At 49.7% G+C, this 20,656-nt stretch overlaps 1 protein-coding gene across 1 annotated transcript in view; it reads right to left on the bottom strand.

Annotated features, from left to right (window-relative positions):
* The window catches only part of CD99 (CD99 molecule (Xg blood group)), a 34,202-nt gene extending 14,037 nt beyond the window's left edge, over positions 1-20,165 (bottom strand). Inside the window, exons 1-6 of the mRNA XM_079911160.1 lie at positions 19,794-20,165; positions 5,115-5,147; positions 3,795-3,833; positions 2,490-2,531; positions 1,788-1,856; positions 404-448 (exon numbers count right to left, since the gene is read on the bottom strand). Of these exons, the coding sequence (XP_079767286.1) occupies positions 404-448; positions 1,788-1,856; positions 2,490-2,531; positions 3,795-3,833; positions 5,115-5,147; positions 19,794-19,860 (295 nt within the window). The 5' untranslated portion in view covers positions 19,861-20,165. The remainder of the gene's footprint in view (positions 1-403; positions 449-1,787; positions 1,857-2,489; positions 2,532-3,794; positions 3,834-5,114; positions 5,148-19,793) is intronic.
* Between the last annotated feature and the right edge of the window lie 491 nt (positions 20,166-20,656).

Genomic DNA, 20,656 nt, shown 5'->3' with positions numbered 1-20,656 from the left:
TTATTTTTTATTATATTTAAATACTGCTTTGCCTCCACATGGACCTAAGATTTTAAAGACAGAGGTGGAAAAAGGACCTACGGTAGAGCACAGGGAACTCCGCTCAATATTCTGCAATCACCTACACAGGAAAAGAATTTGAAAAAGAACAGACACGTGTCTATGTAGAACTGACTCACTTTGCTCTACACCTGAAGCGAACACAACATTGTTCATCACCTCTACTCCAATATAAAATAAAAAACTGAGGGACTTCCCTGGCGGTCCAGTGGTTAACACTCTCCCCTTCCTGGTGTGGGTTCAATCCCTGGTCGGGGAACTAAGATCCCACGTGCCGCGCGGCGCAGACAAAAGATTAAAAAAAAAAAAAAAGAGAAAGACAAAAAAAGAAGGGGAACCCTACCTCCATCTGAAGTCCCATCAGTAAGGTCCGAATCCGAAAAGCCATCTAGAAGGAAAAAGACAGCATCATGTCTCACATCAGAACTGTCGGGAGTGTCTTGATGTCTTGGGGTGAAGGGAAACGTATCAGAATCAAAAGCAGACATGGGGTGGCGGGGAACCCCATAAACGTACTACTCTATGGAAGGAATCTTTCAAAGATACAATTACTGGACTTCCCCAGTGGCGCAGCGATTAAGAATCCACCTGCCAATGCAGGCGACACGGGTTCGAGCCCTGGTCCGGGAAGATCCCACATGCCGCGGAGCAACTAAGCCTGTGCGCCACGACTACCGAGCCCGCGCACCTAGAGCCCGTGAGCCGCAACTACGGAGCCCGCGTGCCGCAACTACTAAAGCCCGCGCGCCTAGAGCCCGTGCTCCGCAACGAGCGAAGCCACCGCAATGAGAAGCGCACGCACCGCAACGAAGACCCGACGCAGCCAAAAATAAATAAATAATAAAATTATTTATTTATTTTAAAAAAAAGAAATAAAACCATAAGAAAGCATATGAAGGTGGCTTCAATTTGCTTTGCAACTCATACGTCTAAAATAGCAGAGAGAAAAAAAAAGAAAAAAATAAAATAAAATAAAATAAAATAAAATAGCAGAGAAACATAACATTTTCAAAATTAGGGATTAGTTATGACAGTATATAACTGCCAAGAAAAGTCATATGATAAAAATTACTAAATGGCATAAGAAAATGCTTATGGAATACTAATACGCAAAACATAATGTTATGACACAGTGTGAATAAAAGATTGACAGTTTTACTTAACAGTTGTTTCATTTAAATTGATATGAAACACTAGGGAGAAAAACCATCTTCCCTGTGGTAGAGGACGGACAGTATTTCTACTTTTCTGCATTAAAAATTAAACAAATGTATAAACAATCAAAACAGCCAACTTAAAATCTGAAGTTTCAACAGCCATTCAACTCAGAACACTGATGTCGGTCAAATACTCAGAGAATACTATGATGTGTCCGAAAAAAGGCGGCAAAAACCTTTAAAAAAAAAAAAAAAACCAAGAGCTTCTCTAAAGGGAAAGAACAAGCTGATACTTTTCTCCATATTGATTCTCTATATTTAAAATCTTACATTTAATGTTTTAAAGTTTCCATTAAAACCTTGGAAGTGAAATCAGCAAACTAAAAATCAACCCCGAACCAAAAATATCTTTTTGTAAACTGTTTTCCACGACTGGAAGATGGGCATTACCTTGCACAGAGAGTTCACAGTAAGATCGCGCTAAATCTGAAATTACCTCCTTTCAGCTGACATGGAAATCGCTGTACTCTGAAAAACACACAAGGACCCACAGGGGCGAGAAGGTCTTACCAGAAGAGCCGGGCTGCTTGGGGTTTGGATTAGGTTTTGGTTTGGGTGCTTCGGCTGTCACTGGGTCATCTGTAAAAGAGGAGAACGGCAATTATGAGCACTTTGCAGTCAAAACAACAAAACGTGCATTTGCACACAGATGGTTCGCTAAACAGTTAGAAACGGAAGCGTGTCCTTTGTCACGGCGGGGCAAGTACTTTGTCATGATGGGGATACCCGTACACACAGGCACCTGTGGACTTCTTTCCATCATCAGTCAGCTGCAATACTTACATTCACGTATTTCCAATAGAAAATAAAGCAGACGACTGGACCAGCTACAGAGTTTGCGGAGCCCGGGGCAAAATGAGAAGGCAGAGTCCCTTGCTTAAACTGTACTAAGAAATTCAATATGGCGGCCACAGAGCAGTCCACCAAGGAGGGAAGCCCTTCTGAGTGTGGAGCCCTGTGTGACCCTACGCACCCACGAGGCCAGCCCTGGCAAGGACATTCAGTTTGTCTTATATCACCCCAAAGACTGTAAGAGCTTTAAAATAAAAGCAGGCCTACGGATAAAAGCCAAAAAAACTCAACCACAACAAACAATACATCTATTCCTTAGGTTTTCGTGGTAAAAACGAATTCGACTTATAAGAGACAAGCCTCTTTGCAATGATAAATAAGCAAGTCAGACACACAGGAGATTTAAGAGGTACCACTTACTGTTCCCTCCACCAAGGGCATCTTCTAAATTGAAGTTATCATCTAAAGGAGAAAAACAGATAGTTAATACTGAAGTTCTGGGTGAAACGAGGAACAGAAATGACTTCCTAAGTAGATGGAGGAAACACTGCATCTCCACATCTCAAAACACTTTCCAGAATATCACTCTGACCAACGTCTCAAAAGAAAAACCAAATTCCTGGCCGTATCCATATCATCCTTCTCTCCAAGGAAAGGAATAAAAGGCAAAAACCAAACCAAAACAATGAAAGTAATTTATAAATCAAGTACGCCCCACGGACCGAGTTGAAATTCCAACTTCCGCCTGCAGACAGTTCTTCCCCGGGGACCGTTCATCCTAGCATCTTCCCCTACCGAGTTGCCAACAACTTCCACAAGGTAGACAGTACTAGATAAGGGGGGATGTCTGAGGCCAGATCTGGGCTTGTGCCCACCAAGAAAATGATCCAACTGACCCAGGTGTCCTTGACAAAATGATGTGACAACTCCTGATGGCTTCTGAGGTTGCCTTCTTAGTTTTAAGGACTCTTTGCAAGTCCCAGCAACATCTAAGTGAGCCTGTGTATCCACCCAACACGATGTACTGACCCATCACGAGTCACGACTGGGAAACACCGTTGCTGGCCCAGGGAGCAAAGTCCATTCTTCAATAATGACTGGTCCAGCATCCTCCGCGGGCCTGCACAGGTCAAGGACCTGGCTCTGAACAAGGCTATCTTTTCCCTCATAAGATGCCCTTCTAGATGAGAAGCCCAACATTTGAAGAGAGCTATCACATTTTTAAAAAAATCAGTGATAAGAGCTCTGTAACTCTGGGCATCGATTTTACTGTGGGTGACTAACCACCAATGACTCTGACCCTTGGTCAGTTCCATGATCGGTCTGATTCCTGGCTCTTACTGGAAAGGGTTAGTGACAGCTAGTAGGCTCCTCCTAGAGGCTGAGATCGAAGTTTGCTCATGGCTTATAGGAGGGTCCCAGGGTCCTAAAACTGTTCCTGCCGAGAAATGAGTATCCAAAACCAGGGACAGACACTCAGGAGAAAGGCATCCCGAGATGCCTTCCAGGGGACCCAAACGCATCTCGCCAAAGTGTCAGCGTCCGTTCTCTTACAGCCTCTGTGGACTTGAAAGCACCCGCATCCCAGCATAATTCAAATATTAACCAGGCTGGACCCAGAGCCGGTGAATCGCTGACCACGTCTCACCCAGCTCTTGGGAAAACTGGGGCGCACGACAACGATTTCGCGGCTGCATTTGCATGTTGGGCGCCTTTGCTTCTTACCGGTGGCTTTTTTTGGTGGGACCAGAGTGGGTTTCTTGTCTAAAGAGAAAAGACATTTCTGTCAGTAAAACTTGCAGCTGGGACACAGAAAGCAACTCCCGACACTGTTCTGTTTTCCTTAAAAAGACTCAGAAAACGTTTGAAGCATCGTTTTTTCCTGGCAGTGGCCAAGCACTGGAGGACCCACGGCAACAGGAACATAGGATGATGTCGACCATGGCTGCCACGGAGACCAAGGACCCCTCCCACCTCATGACGCCAAGTGGGGGGACTCTGAGTGAAGGGGGAACCCGGGAGAACACAGGACACGAGGGAGAGCCCGGGACCTGTGCGGGAGAAGGAGGGACACGGGACCCTCGGCTCAAAGGCTGTGCACATTCACTGCGTGCAGCACCCCTTTTGCTCCTTGGGACCCCCAGGCAACCAAGGCAGTGTGGGCCGAGGCCATTAGGACCACAGACACCTCCCCGGCATCTCTCCCCACCACCCAGTGAGGGTTTCATCATCAAGAATAAGACTTAACCCCCGCTGGCTTTTGGGAATATTACTGCCCTCACGGTTTTGACTCACACCTCTGCATCGGACCCCAGGAGTGAAAAAGATACCTTGGGGCCCTGACATCCATACAGTACTATGTATAAACTAGGTAACTAACGAGGACCTACTGTAGAGCACAGGGAACTCTACTCAGTGCTCTGTGGTGACCTAAGTGGGAAGGACATCCAAAAAAGAGGGGATATATGTATGTGTATGACTGATTCACTCTGCTGTACCGCAGAAACTAACACAACGGTGTAAAGCAACTGTACTCCAATTAAAAAAAAAAACAAAAGATGTTTTCGGTTGAATACTGGGCTCCCAAATTCACATCCACTGGGAACCTCAGAACGTGACCTTATTTGGAAACACTGGTTAAGATGTGGTCACAGCAGATTAGCACAGACCCTTATAGACGAGTGCCTTTATCAGAAGGAAATGGGAAAACATAGAGGCACGTGAGGCAGAGGCAGAGACTGGGGTCATGCAGCCACCAGCCAAGGGATGGAATCAGTGAGCACACGGGGGACCAGCCCACAGGGGACCAGCCCACGGGGGACCAGCCCCTTCCCCAAGCGCATGGCAACCCCACGTGGCATTCATTCACCACCACAGAACGTGGAAATGATTCCACCAAAAAAGACTCATTTACCCTGACGAGGGCATCTTGATTTTCCTCGTCCTACGTGAGTCTAGTTATCACAGTAAGACATATTTCAAAAGATTGACTATAGTCCAATAAAATATTCCCTGTAGTTTACAAAATGTTTTAATGTTACTCACCATCAAGGGCATGCGATAAATCAAAATCTTGGCCTAAAAGAAAAAAGAGTCCAATTAGAAATAAGTCAAATAAAAGTAAATTGGGAAATTAAGAAGACAATTTAAAAAGGGCATGATTTTGAGATGTCTGGCGGCTTTGAAAATGCATCACATGCTGTGATTTCTCATTTGAAATATTCACTCTCATGCGTAAACGTAAGAACATGTCAGCTTATGTTTTACATTATGGACATCCTTAGAGTTTAGCAGCAATTAAATTAGTGGGGAACCATGATAATTCTGCACGTGCGTTGGTCTAAAAAAGCAGGTGTTTTGAAATAGGTGAGTAACGATTTCCAATACATGATGGAGAAAAAACATGGAGAGAAAAACATCTCTGTAATTACGCGACCAAAATGTACTTCTCGTAGAAACACCAGACAACCCGGAAAAAGGTACATTTTCTTTTAAATTTCCTGTGATCCCAGAGAAGGGGGGAAACTGCCTTTAATTCCACGGTGCTTCTATCCTGTTGCTACCGCTTTACTGAAGCAATTTCAATACGATTTCTATTTCTATCCAATTAATGATGGATTGAAGGAAAGCACAGTTAGGGAATCGGGGAACAGTCCACTTGGACCGTCCGGTCAGCGGAAAGGAGGGTGACAGCGGGTCGGAGGATCGTCCTGCAGGGGCAGAAGCAAAGAGCACACGTGTCCCATGTCAGGAAGTGCTGGGCGTGTAACAAGCCACCTTCATCCCCGGGGGCCTCCAGAAGGTTGCAATGTGTTCAGTCCCCCTGAATGTCTCACAGACAGGTGTCAGCCTGTAACTCTCTCTCTCTCTCTGTCTCTGTCTCTGTCTCTCTCTCTCTCTCTCTCTCTCTCTCTCTCTCGTGTGTGTGTGTGTGTGTGTGTGTGCGCGCGTGCAGCTATGTGTGTGAGCGATTGGGGGTGTGTGTGTGTGTCCGTTTACTGAGTTGGGATCCACGGGGTTTTGTGTGTAGGTGTGTGGGTGGTTTGCATGTGTGCACATGTGTGTGTCTAAGTGCAGTTGGCATGTGTGTATTTGTGGTGTGTGTAGTGTATGTGTATATGTGGGGTTTTGTATGTGCACGTGTGTAGTTTGGGCGTGTGCCCATGTGTACGTGTGTCTACGTGCAGTTTGGGAAGTGTCTTTGTGTGTGTGATTTTCCATGTGTGTATTAAGAACAGGCAGGCAGGTAAAAAAGAATGAAATCAGGCCATCTGCAGCACCGTGGATGGACCTAGAGATTGTCATACTAAGGGAAGAAAGTCAGACAGGGAAAGCCAAACACCCTATGATATCACTTATATGTGGAATCTAAACTACGACACAAATGAATCTATCTACAAAGCAGAAACAGACTCACAGACATAGAAAACAAACTTACGGTTACCAAAGGGGAAAGGGAGGGGGGAACAGATAAATTAGGAGTATGGGATTAACAGATACACATGACTATACATACAATAGATAAACAACAAGGACCTACTGTAGAGCACACAGAACTCTATTCAATATCTTGTAATAACTTACATGGGAAAAGAATCTGCTATATATAAATATATATAGAAGAATCACTTTGCTGTACACCTGAAACTAATATTGTAAATCAACTCTACTTCCATAAAAACTACGACATGAACAATGAGATGTGCCCCCGAATTGAAAACAAAGAAAACAACAGGCAGCAGAAGCAGCAGCATCTGGGAAGGCCCTGCGTCGGACGGACCCCAGCCCTCGCGGGGGGAGGGGCGCTGGTTTCTGGATCTCAGAGCCCGGAAGGGACAGGTGTGGTTTCAGCTGTTCCTGCAGCATGCGGCAGATGTCCACGTGGTAGCCAGGGCGGCTGGGGAGGGTGGGATTTGTTCAGCCCCGAAGAGCCCCCCGGGCAGGTGCAGAGCCTACACATACATGCGCGTCTCTGGTCCTGTACGTCTGCCTAGAGACCCACAACCGTTATCACTCCCTCTACGCTCCCTCTGCCGAAGCGACGGCGCTGGGACCTTCCTGAGATATTCAGCGCCCCTGCCATCGGGACGCCTCCACACCTGACGGTGGCGGGGGGCGGGGGGTGGGGGGAGGCAAGTAACCCCAAACAGAGCGATTCAAGGAGCGGACGATGCTGCGTTTCGGACGGGGATTTGGAAAAAACAAGCAGACAAGGCTCTTTGGAATGTTGAAACCAACAGCAACACACTTGAACGTAAGATGTTGCTACACGTGATGCGTGCGCGCGCATGCTCCTGTGTGGGTGTGTCTGTGTACGGATGTGCACGTGAGTATACTCGAGTGCGCGTGTCTGTGAGCACGTGCACCCGCGGGCGTGCACACTGCATGTGGGTGAACTGCACGCGTGCCCAGGTGTACCTGTGCACATGCATGTCCACGTGCACTGGTGCGTGTGCGGTGCAGGTATGTGCTCATGGGCGCGCGTGCGCGCAAATATGCGTCGAGCGTGAGTGTTGTGTATGTATGCGTGTCTGTGCCCTGCGTGTGAGCATGCGTGCACGTGTGTGTGCACATGTCTGTCTGTCTGCCTGGTAGCTCCGTGTCCAGGGCCTGGAGCCTCCCCAGCCCACCTGGGCCCCGTGCCCCGCCCCGCTCCCCGTGCATCTGGGCTCCTGAGTACCGTTGACGTGGCCTCGCTTAGAGGAGAGCTCACGGCTCAACGCAGAGCCCTCTGCTGAGCCCCCGGGGTCCCGCACGAAAACCCAGGAACAGCAGACCCAGTGGGGCTGGGGGAGGGGCCGGGCATCCGAGGGGGACACCCAGGCATTTCTCTTCCGGCTGCCGTTGCCCAGCCCATCGGAGGCAGCCTGCCCTGCCTCTGCAGCTTCCAGGCGGCCCCTCCAACCTCCAGATGCGGAAGGGGACACCTCCAGATGTGAGGCGGCCCCGCCAGACGCAGGGCCTGAGTCATCCCCACAGCACACACACCCCCTGCCGTGCGCCCTCCCCCACCGCCGTGCACCCTCCCCCCCCAGCCATCTGTTCGGCTCCCTCCTCCCGAGACAGAGGACAAGCCCCAGGACGTCCCCAAGGCCACCCTGGGCGCCGGCTCCTCCGGGGTAGCTGTGCAGCTGCACGTGCCTCACAAACCCGCTGAACCGCGAATCTGAGGTTCCACAACCACGAACTGTGCAAGTGACGAGCGCACAGCACGAGGCCCGAATCCGGTTTCCCTTAAATTCCATCAGGGTGGCGCACTGACGCACACATCACAACGAGGATATAAATCCTACTGATAATAATTTATAGAGATGATCAGTTACACAATTTATACACGGAGCTTATAAATTATACAAATGGAAACAGAAGTGAAATAAATACGGAAACAAAACTAGAACAGAAACAAAACATAGATCGGGGCTTCCCTGGTGGTGCAGTGGTTAAGAATCCGCCTGCCAATGCAGGCGACATGGGTTTGAGGCCTGGTCCTGGAAGATCCCACATGCCACGGAGCAGCTAAGCCCGAGCACCACAACTACTGAGCCTGCGCTCTAGAGCCCACAAAGCACAACTACTGAGCCCGTGAGCCACAACTACTGAAGCCTGCGAGCCTAGAGCCCGTGCTCCGCAACAAGAGGAGCCACCGCAATGAGAAGCCCGCGCGCCACAAAGAAGAGTAGCCCCCGATCGCCGCAACTACAGAAAGCCCACACGCAGCAACGAAGACCCAACGCAGCCAAAAATAATAAGTAAAAAATTAAGAAAAAAGAAAACTAGAACAGAAAGAAAATATAGTTGCAATAATAATTACAGAAATTACAAACTATAGAATTTATATACAGAACTTATAAATTATATAAATATATAAAAATAAGTAGAAATAAGCTTTAGAAACAAAATTAGAAGAGAAATTAAATATAATTACAGAAGTTACAAATTATGTCATTTATACTTTAGACAGAATTTATAAGCTATATAAATAAATATATACAAATAAAATAGAAATAAATTATACAAGCAAAATTAGAAAAGAAATAAGATAAAGTTGCATAATAATAAATTACAAATTATATAAATTATAATTTATACACAGAACCTATCATTATGTAAATGAATATATGTTTAAATATAATAGAGATAAATTCTAGAAATAATATTAGAATAAGAAATAAATTTTATAACTATAAATTACGTAACTTATAATTTATACACAGCACCTATCAATTATATAAATGAACACCTGTATACATATAATAGAAATAAATTCTAGAAATAAAATTAGAAAATATAAATTTTATAATAATGAACTATAAATTATGTAATTTATAATTTATACACAGAACCTATGAATTATATCAATGGATATATGTATACATGAAACTCTAGAAAGAAAATAAGGGTAGAGATAAAATTTAAATTTTTATAATAAATTATAGAAATTATGAATTATACATAAATTTTATCATTTATACACAGAACCTAATAATATAAATACAGGCACAAATAAAATAGAAATAAATTCTAGAAATAAAGTTAGAATCAAAATAAAAATTAGGCAGTTAAAAGATTCCTTGGGCTTTCAGATTTTCCTACTAATGAGGTAAGAATCACGTAAAACTAACAGTAGCCATGGATGAATTTTCTGGACGGCCTGCATGCTCCTGGAGCTGTCTAGATAATACCATTGATCTGCAAGACCCTCTTTTAGGGAGGAAGAAACGGAGACCCCAGAACTCACCCCCAGTCCCCTGCAATGTCAATGGCAACACCAGGGTCCCCCCGGCCCTGGCCCCGTGCAGGCTGGTCACTGCTGTTCAGGGCTGGTCCAGGGCCAGAGGTGATGGTGAATGCTGTTTGATCTTATTTTATTTCTAAATATTACAGATGCCCTTACTTTTCTGTAGCTAGGAAGGAATTGCTCCAGACATAGTTTTGCCGTTTCTCGAGCCATGTCATTGAACATTCTGCCTTACAGATTTTGTGACAAGGAGGGGAAAGGTTCTTCTCTTGTACCATAACCCTGGGGGTGCCACTCTGGGCTGGGTCAAGCTTTGGAAGAACCCAGAGCATCTGGGGACGCTGTGGGCTGGGCTCCGGGTGCCGTGGACCAGTGAGTTTTAGAATTTGGGGAGCCCAGGTTCCTGGGCCCCGATCCCAAAGACACTGTGGGTGGGAGCCGCGCCTGTGAATCTGCATTTCTAACAGCCTCCAGGTGATGCTGATCCTGGTGGGTGGGCTGGGATGGCAAGAGTGGCCCAGGACCCTCATCCCGGCTGTAGGGAGGTAGTTCTAGGACCCCGGTAAATTCAGTCTCCCTGAGCTAGGAAACCAAGTCATTGTCACCCTGAAAGATAACCTCCAGGATCTGACTCAAAGCCCCAAATCCATTTCCAATTTTATCACCCTTCACCCTGGGTCACCGCCCTGCCCTTCGCACTGGCCCTAAATGACCCGTCAGAAGGCCCCAAACTTGATCAGTCCACAGAGGCTTTGCATCTCCAGAAACTGGCCCAAGGCCCCTAACCTAGACCTGACAGTTCTGTTTATTAATCACAGTCAAGGCACGTCATCCGTAGTGGTTCTGTTCTTACAGTCGCCGGAAATGCTGAATGAGCTAATAATATTCAATCATGGCTCCTGGGGAACTCCAGGGTTAAGTCCCTGCGCCCTCAGGTCACACCGCCATCAGTTAATCGCACATAACCTTGTTTCATGCATGTTTCTGTGGAATTTGACTTTATTTAATCTAGACTGTTGATGCTCACAGCACTCTTTCTCCCGCCTAAAGGAAGCTCATCTCACACACGTATTTCAGGCACGCGGCAACCTTCTCGTGCTTAGAAGCAAAATCGCAAGCATAAAGCACAAAAATGCGGCACGACACAGATACTTGTTTACAATCTCAGACCGGAGAGGTGACTCCGTGTTTTTGCAGCTGGGCACAAATCCCCGAACTCAGTATCAATTTGGGAGTTACCAATAAATTGTAGCAAGTAGGCAGATTTGCAAATATGGAGTCTGAATGCTGAGGATGGATGGTACAATCACTACTATGACTGGCCAAGAAGTTCACTCGGGTTTTTCGGTAAGATGTTATGGAAATACAATAGATGTCACTCTATGTCCCTCGAAAATTTACAATCCCCCCAGCATCCTGTGAATGATTTGAGGGGTCATACAGTTTGGGCACCTTGTCCGTCCTTGGGGCTTCCCTCGAATCCTCTACTTGGCCGTAAATGCCAATCTCTTCTGTCCATACCAGGAAAACTCCTATTCAGTCCTCAAAGCCCCGATAAGAGGCTGCCCTCCTACAGGAAGCCCTCAGCATCCCTCCCAGCCAGACTAAAGCATTTCCATGGGTGATTCCTATGCATATTACAGTTTCTGAAGCTCAAATACAGATCTTGGTTCTCATCTCTGGCTGCACATCCAAGGAGACCTCGTAAGTCCCGAGACCCAGGCTGTGCCCCAGGCCAATTAAAGAAAAAACTTTGGGGGCCGGTTCGCAAGCCACTAGTATAGATTTTTATTTCCTTACTACTCCTTAACACAGCTGGTCCCTTCTCTCTCATTTCTGCTGTCCTGGTCCAGGCTCTGCCAACACCCTCGGCTAAGGCCAGCATCTTCTTCCCCTGCACACTGGGTGGCTGGTTTAATATAATCCGTTTCCCTGGCAGTCCTATGTATTTTATTTTATGCATTAAAAAGAAATGTTATTCTGAGGGGGAGTCCCCAGGCCTTCTCAAAGTACCTGAGCATCCAGGAAAGAAAATGGTTAAGGGCTTCTTGTATTCTTCCTGGAAGGATTTGGGGGCGGGCAGGGGGAGCCTTAAAAATGAAAGCAGAAATGGAGACAGGAGCATAGGTGGAGAAAGATTTAGAAAATGAAATCAACAGGATTCGCTAACATCGGATATGGGAGAAGGAGCTGGCAGGAATGAAAGCTGACTTTTCATTTTGAGAATCTGGGCAAATGGTCCTATCACAAGAAGCAGGAATGAAGGAGGACATGCCGGCCTGGGAGAACATCATGAGAAGCCCGGGATATGGAGCAATGTAGACACCAGATCTATCAGCATTTATGGAAGTTAGCCTAGGGTGGAGAGAGATCTGGGGGTGGGACTGCAGGGGAACCAGCATCTGCCTTCCAAGAGGTGACCAGGAAAGCTTTCTCTGTGGTAGCAGGATGCAGTCCACACCGCAGCTGAGGCTCATCTTCTGCTCCGTCCTTCCCATGCCCTGATTCCTTCCCCAACTCTGAGTCAGCTCCTTATCTTGTAGGAATGCAGAGATTATAACCCACTGCCTGGTGCTGTGCTTACGGTGAGTCTAGGTGCTGGTGGTTTCAGAGCAGTGAGATAATGGCCCCCTCCAACTGGCAACCACTTGAGACAGGTACTGCAGCTATCTACCTATCTATCTATCTATCATCTATCTATCTATCTATCTTCTATCTAATCTGTCATATCTATCTATCATCTTTTATCCATCCATTCATCCATCCATCATCTATCTTTTGACATCTCTCCATCTATCCTGTGTCTATCATCTATCCATTATCTATCTTCCACCATCTGTCTGTCTATCCATCCATCCTCTATAAACCTATGATCTGTCTATCACCCATGCACCAATCAATCATCAATCACACCTGTCCAGCGCTACCTCACTCCAGCCAGGCCACTAGTCTTTAATTAATTCCTCAGCATGGAGTCGAGTCAGGGCAGGGGGAGGGGGAGGGTGGAGGGGAGGGGGAGGGGAGGGGGAGGGGGAGGGGGAGGGGAGGGAGGGGAGGGGAGGGGGAGGGGAGGGGAGGGGAGGGGGGAGGGGAGGGGAGGGGAGGGGGAGGGGAGGGGAGGGGAGGGGGAGGGGAGGGGAGGGGGAGGGGAGGGTGGAACGCCCTGCGGATGCACAAACAGAAACAGCCGGAATTCGCTGGCTGCATTGTCTGCGGATGACGAATGCCTTCCAAGTCCCGGAATACAACAGGTCTGGCTCTTTGCCTTCTCACGAAGGGCGGTGAACAGGCAGCAATGAAAATGAATTCTCTCTCTCTCTCTCTTTTTTTTCCTTCTCAAAAGCACCCTTGGGAGTCATTACTTGGCTCTTTGAAAAGTTGCTGATGCCCTGCGGCTTTATGGCCCTTTTTGAAAACAGAGGGATTCTATCAAAAATGTCCAAGTGCAGAAAGCAAGAGCGATGGAAAAGGGGTTCAGATCTGCAACGGGTTTCAAACGCCCCCGCCTGCCTTCTGCGGAAATAAAGACATTTTACGACACGGCCCAGTCCACCCAGACAGCTGAACTGGCACCGAAGCCACACCGATGCTTACTTAGCAAAGCGTGGGTAAAGTATGCTGGTGTTTTCTACTCTAATCTATTTGATCTTCCTTGTTTCAACGCTGCTGGACGTGCACTACATTCCCAGCCTGTCCAAGGGTCCCTAATCGCCACTGGAAAAACACCACTTAGAGAGCTTGTATCTAACTCTAGGGGGAGAAAAAAAAAAAAAGGAAGTTTCTGGTTTTCTGTTTACGGGATTTTTAAAAAATAATACGAGTAGCGAGACGGTGGCCACACCGAGTCATTCAAGACAAAGCTGAAACTAACACAGCCGTGTACCGACTCCCAAAAGTGCCATAAGAATTAGGCGAAGAGGGGCTTCCCTGGTGGCGCAGTGGTTAAGAATCCGCCTGCCAATGCAGGGGACACGGGTTCGAGCCCTGGTCCGGGAAGATCCCACATGCCGCGGAGCAGCTAAGCCCGTGCGCCACAACTACTGAGGCTGCACTCTAGAGCCCGCAAGCCACAACTACTGAGCCTGCATGCCACAACTACTGAAGCCCACGCGCCTAGAGTCTGCGCTCGGCAACAAGAGAAGCCACCGCAATGAGAAGCCCGTGCACCGCAATGAAGAGTAGCCCCCGCTCTCTGCATCTAGAGAAAGCCCACGTGCAGCAACAAAGACCCAACACAACCATAAATTAATTAATTAATTTTTAAAAAAAGAATTAGGCGAAGAATACAAACAAACAAAAAAAAAGGAACTCCTGTGTCCCTATGTGGACAGATACAGATGCAGATGTGAAAGACACAGGCAGACCTCATTTTATTGCATTTAGCTTTACTATGTTTTTTACAAACTGAGGGTTTGGGGCAACCCTGTTTCGACCAAATTTATTGGTGCCACTTTTCCAACAACTTTTGTTCACTTCATTTCTCTGTGTCACATTTTGTAATTCTCGCAATCGTTCAAACTTTTGCATTATGATACGTGTGTGACGGTGACCTTTGATCAGTGATCTTTGATGTTACTACTACAACTCTCCGAAGGCTCAGAGGATGGTTAGCATTTTTTAGAAATAAAGTATTTTTCAATTAAGCCATGTTCATTGTTTTGTTTTCGGTTTTTTTTGCGGTACGCGGGCCTCTCACTGTTGTGGCCTCTCCCATTGCGGAGCACAGGCTCCGGACGCGCAGGCTCAGCGGCCATGGCTCACGGGTCCAGCCGCTCCGTGGCATGTGGGATCTTCCCGGACGGGGGCACGAAGCCGTGTCCCCTGCATCGGCAGGCGGACTCTCAACCACTGCGCCACCAGGGAAGCCCCATTGTTTTTTTTTTAAGACATAATGTCACTGCACATTCGACAGACTACAGTCTAATGTAAACATGACTTTCACATACACTGGGAAACCAAAAAATTCATGTGACTTGCTTTTACTGGGGTGGTCTGGAACCGAACCCGCAATCTCTCTGAGGTGTGCCTGTCCTATTAATTAGGTCAATACACACAGGAATTCTGGTTAGTTAACCTCTTTCACGCAAGAGATTAGGCACGAACAAAAAAAGAACATGTAGTGTTGGGTGGGCAACCAGAACTCCCTGGGAGGATAAAGCCAAAATCAGAAGCAATACGGCAGCATCTCCTAAGACCAACCATTTGTGTATCCTACACAACCTGGCCATTCTCCCAGAAGGACACATATAACAGAATATTCACGGCTGTTGACTGTGACTGAAGTGTCTATGTGTGTATGTGTGTGTGTGTGTGTGTGTGTGTCTGTGTGCATGTGTGTGTCTGTGTGCGTGTGTGTGTGTGTGTGATGTGGGTCTTTGTCCTATAAGGTTGGAAGGGACTGTAAATTAAAAATAAAAGCCCTGGTGGAAACAAAGGAAGAGACTTCTCTTCCCTCGCCCTTTGCTTCCAGAAGATCTTTCTCTGTCCTTTTCCAAGGTGGGTAAATATTTTCAGTGGCTAAAGGAGCCTGTTTTGATGACCTGTATAGAACGGGTGACATTTACTTAGCTACTTTTAAAAGTGCGTCTTTGCGGCCTTAGTGGGTCACCTGGGATGCATGTCACATCCTGGCGTCACGCTCACTCAGTCATAAAATGGGTTTCTTTCCCTTTTACCGTGGCAGAGAGGCTTTCTGGGTTGATGTTGGGTTGAATTCTAATTCCCCAACAACACCTTCCCTGTTCCACCAGAGACGCTCTGGTAAACACTACCGCCACGAAGGGGCTGCCGTGACTTGTATCACGAAACCCATGTTGATAACAGTGCTTGCGGGTAGTTCATTTTCAAGTATGTGTCAATCCTCTGAGGGTTAGAACACACCCCTCTGTCTGCAGAAAACACTTCCAAAACCACTGTATCCCCCCAAAAGGACTTTCGGAGATCTGTAAACACACACTCCATCGTTAACCCTGAGAACTGGCAAAGGAGATCAAAGGGCAATCTCTACTGATTTACATGGGACGGACACCCGGGTGTCAGAACAAACCACATGGGGACTCGGTGAGATGTCTTGTGCCAGATGTGTCTCCCCAGCTGCCACCAGGGCTGGGCGTCCTCCAACAGCTGGGTGTCTGAAGGATTCTGTGGAAAGCCAGGACGCTGAATGAGTTGACACCTCACCCCAAGACAACCTCCGTCTTCTTTCTAACCCCGTCTGTAAGTCATACACAAGCATGGGATTCTTTTCTCCCTAAAAGAAGCCACCGTGATTGGAAAATCTCAGTAGGAACAAACACATGGGCTCCATGTGTGTGGTAGTCAGTCTCCTTTGGGAGGAAAACCTCAGCTGGAAAAAATTCCACATTTCATCCGTGAAAACCCTGCCTCCTACACGTCGGATGGATGTAACTACTCGACCACCTGCATTCTTTTTCCGAACACTCAGCATATCACCCACATGAAGAAAAGTGCATCTCCCCCCATGAAGAAACCGCCCCCCAAAATCAAATATTTTAATATCTCCAGATGGAAAAAAAAAGGGGGGGGAGTTGAACCATCATAAACTGAGAATGAAGAAAAAGCCAAAGCCCTAAAGGAAATAACACGCAATTAACTTTTTATCAGAGCCGAACACGCAGGCAGGACAATGAAACTCACTTTCTCTGCGTGGCAGGCAGAAACAGGAATAGCCGGACGGGAAGCCGGAGAAGCCACACCTGCTCGGGCGGGGATGAGGAGGGAACCCCCGGAAACCCAGCAGTTGCCCCGGAAGTGTCGCTTTCCCTATAGGCGTTTCTGGATTTTCGAACGGCACTGGCTACTGTGCAGAGACTGGCATGGAGCGTGGGGTCCTGGAGTCAGCACCTTACTGGACCCATTTCCCACCCGGTCCGCCCTTAGGTCGCCCAGGTGCCCTAAAGCCCGGGATGTGAGTGTCCTACCTGGAGGAAGACTACGGAAACCAAACCCCCAGCCACCAGCAACCTGGAACGTGTGACACAAATCCCTGGGTGTCTCAGCCTCAGCACGACTGACATTGGGGCTGGAGGACCCTCTGACGTGGGGCGTCCTGGGCACTGCGGGGTGTGCAGCAGCTTCCCTGGTCTCCACCCACCAGGTGCCAGGAGCAGCCCCTCCCCGCAGTGTGACAACCAGAAACGTCCCCAGACATTGTCATATGTCCCCCTGGGGGACCAAGTCATCCCAGGTTGCAAACCACAGCCACAGGTAGGCAAATGGATGGACGGACGGATGGATGGATACATAGATAAATGATTGATATTAAGTCTCCAGGCTCGGTCAGGGTTTCTCAGCCTCAGCACGACTGACATTGGGGCTGGGTGACTAATACGGGGCGTCCTGGGCACTGCGGGCTGTGGACCAGCAGCCCTGGTTGAGACAGCCCCCTACAGTTGAGACAATCACAAACGTTTCCAGGCATGGCCAAGTGTCCCTGGTGGCGGGAGGAAGCAGGGCTCCATTGAAAGTCGAAGCTGCCTCTTGCCTTCTAGGGCCCCTGCGTCTCTCCACCCCACGCTGTCCCACGGGGGTTTCCAGAAAAACCTGGGAACACAAGAGCCCTGGGTCCCAAGGCCTCAGAAACCAGGCCAGTGCTACCCGCATCCCGATGAAGATCTACCCCTGACTCAATGGACTTCTGTAGCCAGAATGGAAACGAAGCCAAACCCCGATTTCTAGAGGGAAGTGTGTTCTGAACTTCAGCAACTCAAAAGCAAACTTTCCTGATAAAACCCCATTTGTATCTTAGGAACAGTCCGTTCCCTGCCTCGGACCCCAGAAGGATCAGGCAGGGGCGGGGGAGGCGCCCTCCAAGAGATCAGCACGTATCAAGGCTCTGTTCTCCCTCTGTTCTTTCGGGGCGAGGCTGGCTCTCCACCCCCGCGCTGCTCTGTGCTCCCCTCCCATCCCCCTGCCATTCAAGCCCCAACATCTGCTGGCTGAAAGCATCAACCAACCCCGAGTAGCTGGAAGCAACCTGCATAGAAGTCAGGCAATTCCAGGCTAACGGTGCTCTGGGTTTCTTCTAAAAATTACACATTTTATATACAGGGTAGAATATAACCTGTGCGTGAAACCTGTTAAAAAACAAACAAACGAAAAACAACTGTCACCAGAGACAGCTTCCAACTCAGCCACACCCTCACACTGGCCAAGGCTGTGTTCCCCACCCCTGAGTCCTTGAACTGTGGGACTGTCACCATTCTTCGGCCCTGTGTCCTATCTGCCTGGTGAGATGTTTCCCTTCCCCCAGCAGATGGTACCTTCCTGGGCGACCAGAACCCCTTGTGATCCATCTCCCTGGGGCGAGGCACACAGTTAAGGGCTCAGAGGGCAATTAACTGACGAAACATGAATGAAGGTGTAGCCAGGGGGATGCACGAAAAATTCTCATGAGCAGGTGGGACTCAACCACACGGCAGGAAAAAAAAACAAAACAAAACCACTAATGAAGAACTCTGTGGTGAGGCAGCTAGGTGGGATTTAGGGCAGGAAACAGAGAAACAGGAAACCCATCCCAGGCCCTCCCCACCAAGCTGTAAACTATTCCAAGAGTTTCCCGTGGATCAGGCTGAATTGGTTCTAAAGCCTGCAACGAACACACAACTTCTAGAATACGTGGCACACATTTTAAAAATGCAGACATCGATTAGCAAATCCTCCCCAAACTAAAACTCAGGCGGGGGACCAGGGCTCAACATTCAACCTCTAGCGCTGAGCTGGAAATTTCCAGGTAAACACCGGGCCTTCTCTGTCCTGTGTCTGGTTCCTAAAACGTGTCCTTCACCGACCAGACCACTCCTGAAAAGACACTGCCCTAGTGGCTGTGCACTTAAAAATAACCACGTAAGGACAGAAAACAACCGTTAGTCGGAGAAACCCGTTTTTTATGCCACGCCCAGCAGGATCCCAACTTTCCTTTTCAAAGAAGAGAGAGACAGGAAAACTGGATCTCAACTTCCATTTTAAAAGGAGAAAGACAGAAAAACGCAGGCAAGAACCAGAAACAGGCCAGGTTGGCTGGGGAGTGTGGGCGTCCCGGGCGTCCTGTCCTTCTCCTGACACTTTTTTGGGTGCGGTTTTCCGAATTATCTACTCGGACACACGGACGATCGGCTGAGAACACGTGTCCCTTGGCGGCGTCGTTCTGCACCCGACCGCGCGCTCGCCAAAAGTCCCCGCGGCCCGGACACCGCAAGAGCTGCTGAGCGTTTCTAGAGCCCCGAGTTTTTCCTGGCTTCCTCCCCCTTTCCCGGGTTTCAGGCTCCCCGGCCGAGTCCAAATTTAGTCCCGGGCCGCAGGGCGTGGCGCCCGGAGGCGGCCACCGAGCGCCTGAACAAAGACGCGGTCCCCGGGCCCTGCCAGCGCTCTGGCCGGGGCGCGGGGCGGCCGCAGAGGCGCACACCCGCGCCCGGGAACTGAAGGGAACCCCGGGGGGAGGAGGAGGGAGAGGGGACTCGGGGGCCACCGCCCCACCCAGGGGCCTTCCAACTTTTAAGAGTCTGTGAATGTGAAAACAAACGCTGACATTCCGCCTGCGGAGTGAGTGCAAAGGCGCCCGGGAAGAAAGCGGGGAGGAAAGGGTAAGGCCGCCTCCTTGGGCCGTTGGCCACCCGTTGGCACAGCGGGTCCCTCTAGGCGGGAAGGACGGCTCAGGGCTCCCCGGCGCGTCGCCCTCCACGCGCCACCTCCCCACACACACAGTGCGCCCCCAAAATACGTCCCTCGCCATGCGTCCCCCAACGTGTGTAGGCCCCGCACAGCGCGCCCCCGAGGTGCATGCTTCCCCAGTGCGACCCCCAAACTACGTGTCCTACGCACTATGCCCCCCGAAGTATGTCCACCCCACACGGAGCGTCCGTCCCCCAAGGTTCGACCCCCTCCCATGGCCCTTCCCTGGGGCCCCGACGCGGGTCCCCAAGCCAGGCCCGCGCCCCCGTGAGCCCCACCGGCCGCCTCTCACTCACCCCGGGTGGGCACCTGGGTGCCAAGCAGGCCGAACAGCAGCAGCGCGAGGGCCGCCCGGCGCGCCATGGTGCGCCCCGCGACGCACAGTGTCTGTCCCGGGAGTGGCGCGAGGACGGTGGCGGCGGGAGGGACACCCCCGGGGCGGGGCCGGGTCAGGGTGCAGCGCGGTCGCCCCGCCCCGGCCTCAGCCCTCCCCGCTGGCGGCCGCCCCACCCCTGGGCCACAGGGAGCCGCAGGGGCAGGGCACGCGCTCGGGAGGCGGGGCGAGGCCAGTCTCTCCTGCTCCCAAAGTGGAGGGCCGCGTCTCCACCCTCCCACCCCTCTTTAACGGGGACCCCCCCGGGCGGCCTCTCTAGACAACGGAGTGAAGCCCCCGCTCCGGGGTCTGCTAAGAGTGGACCCCCTGCCTCGGGTGCAACAGCCCGCGGTCCCCAAAGTCCAGTCTGGAGTAGCAGAGCGCAGAGCACGGGTAGGGGTTTCCGGGCGCAGGGCCGCCCTTACTTCCCAGCCTGACCAAGGACCTCCTTTGCAGGAGCCTCCGGGCTCCGGAAGCGTCTCCCCGCCGAGCCGGAGGTGGGGAGGTGTGGGACATGTCTCCCCTCCCCCATCCGAAGCAGCTGGCGCCCAGGTTGGTGGGGGGAGAGGCATCTCTGGCGACAGTCACAAGCCACAGCTGCAATGTGGGTGCCCTTCCCTGTCCCGGGCTTACAATATTTTTTAAATTAAGGTATTAGCTTAAAATTCTATCCGTGTTCCTTCAGGACACTGGAACGAAGGTGTCAGACAGAAATAGCCCTGAGTCACATTCCGGGATTCTACCCTCCCGACCCTACCCAGGGTCAGGTCTTACCCATCACACCCC

Source organism: Stenella coeruleoalba (genome assembly GCF_951394435.1).
Source record: "Stenella coeruleoalba genome assembly, chromosome: X".
Classification (NCBI taxonomy): Eukaryota; Metazoa; Chordata; class Mammalia; order Artiodactyla; family Delphinidae; genus Stenella; species Stenella coeruleoalba.
The sequence above is the reverse complement of the archived record's forward strand: the minus strand, read 5'-3'. Positions and strand labels throughout refer to the sequence as shown.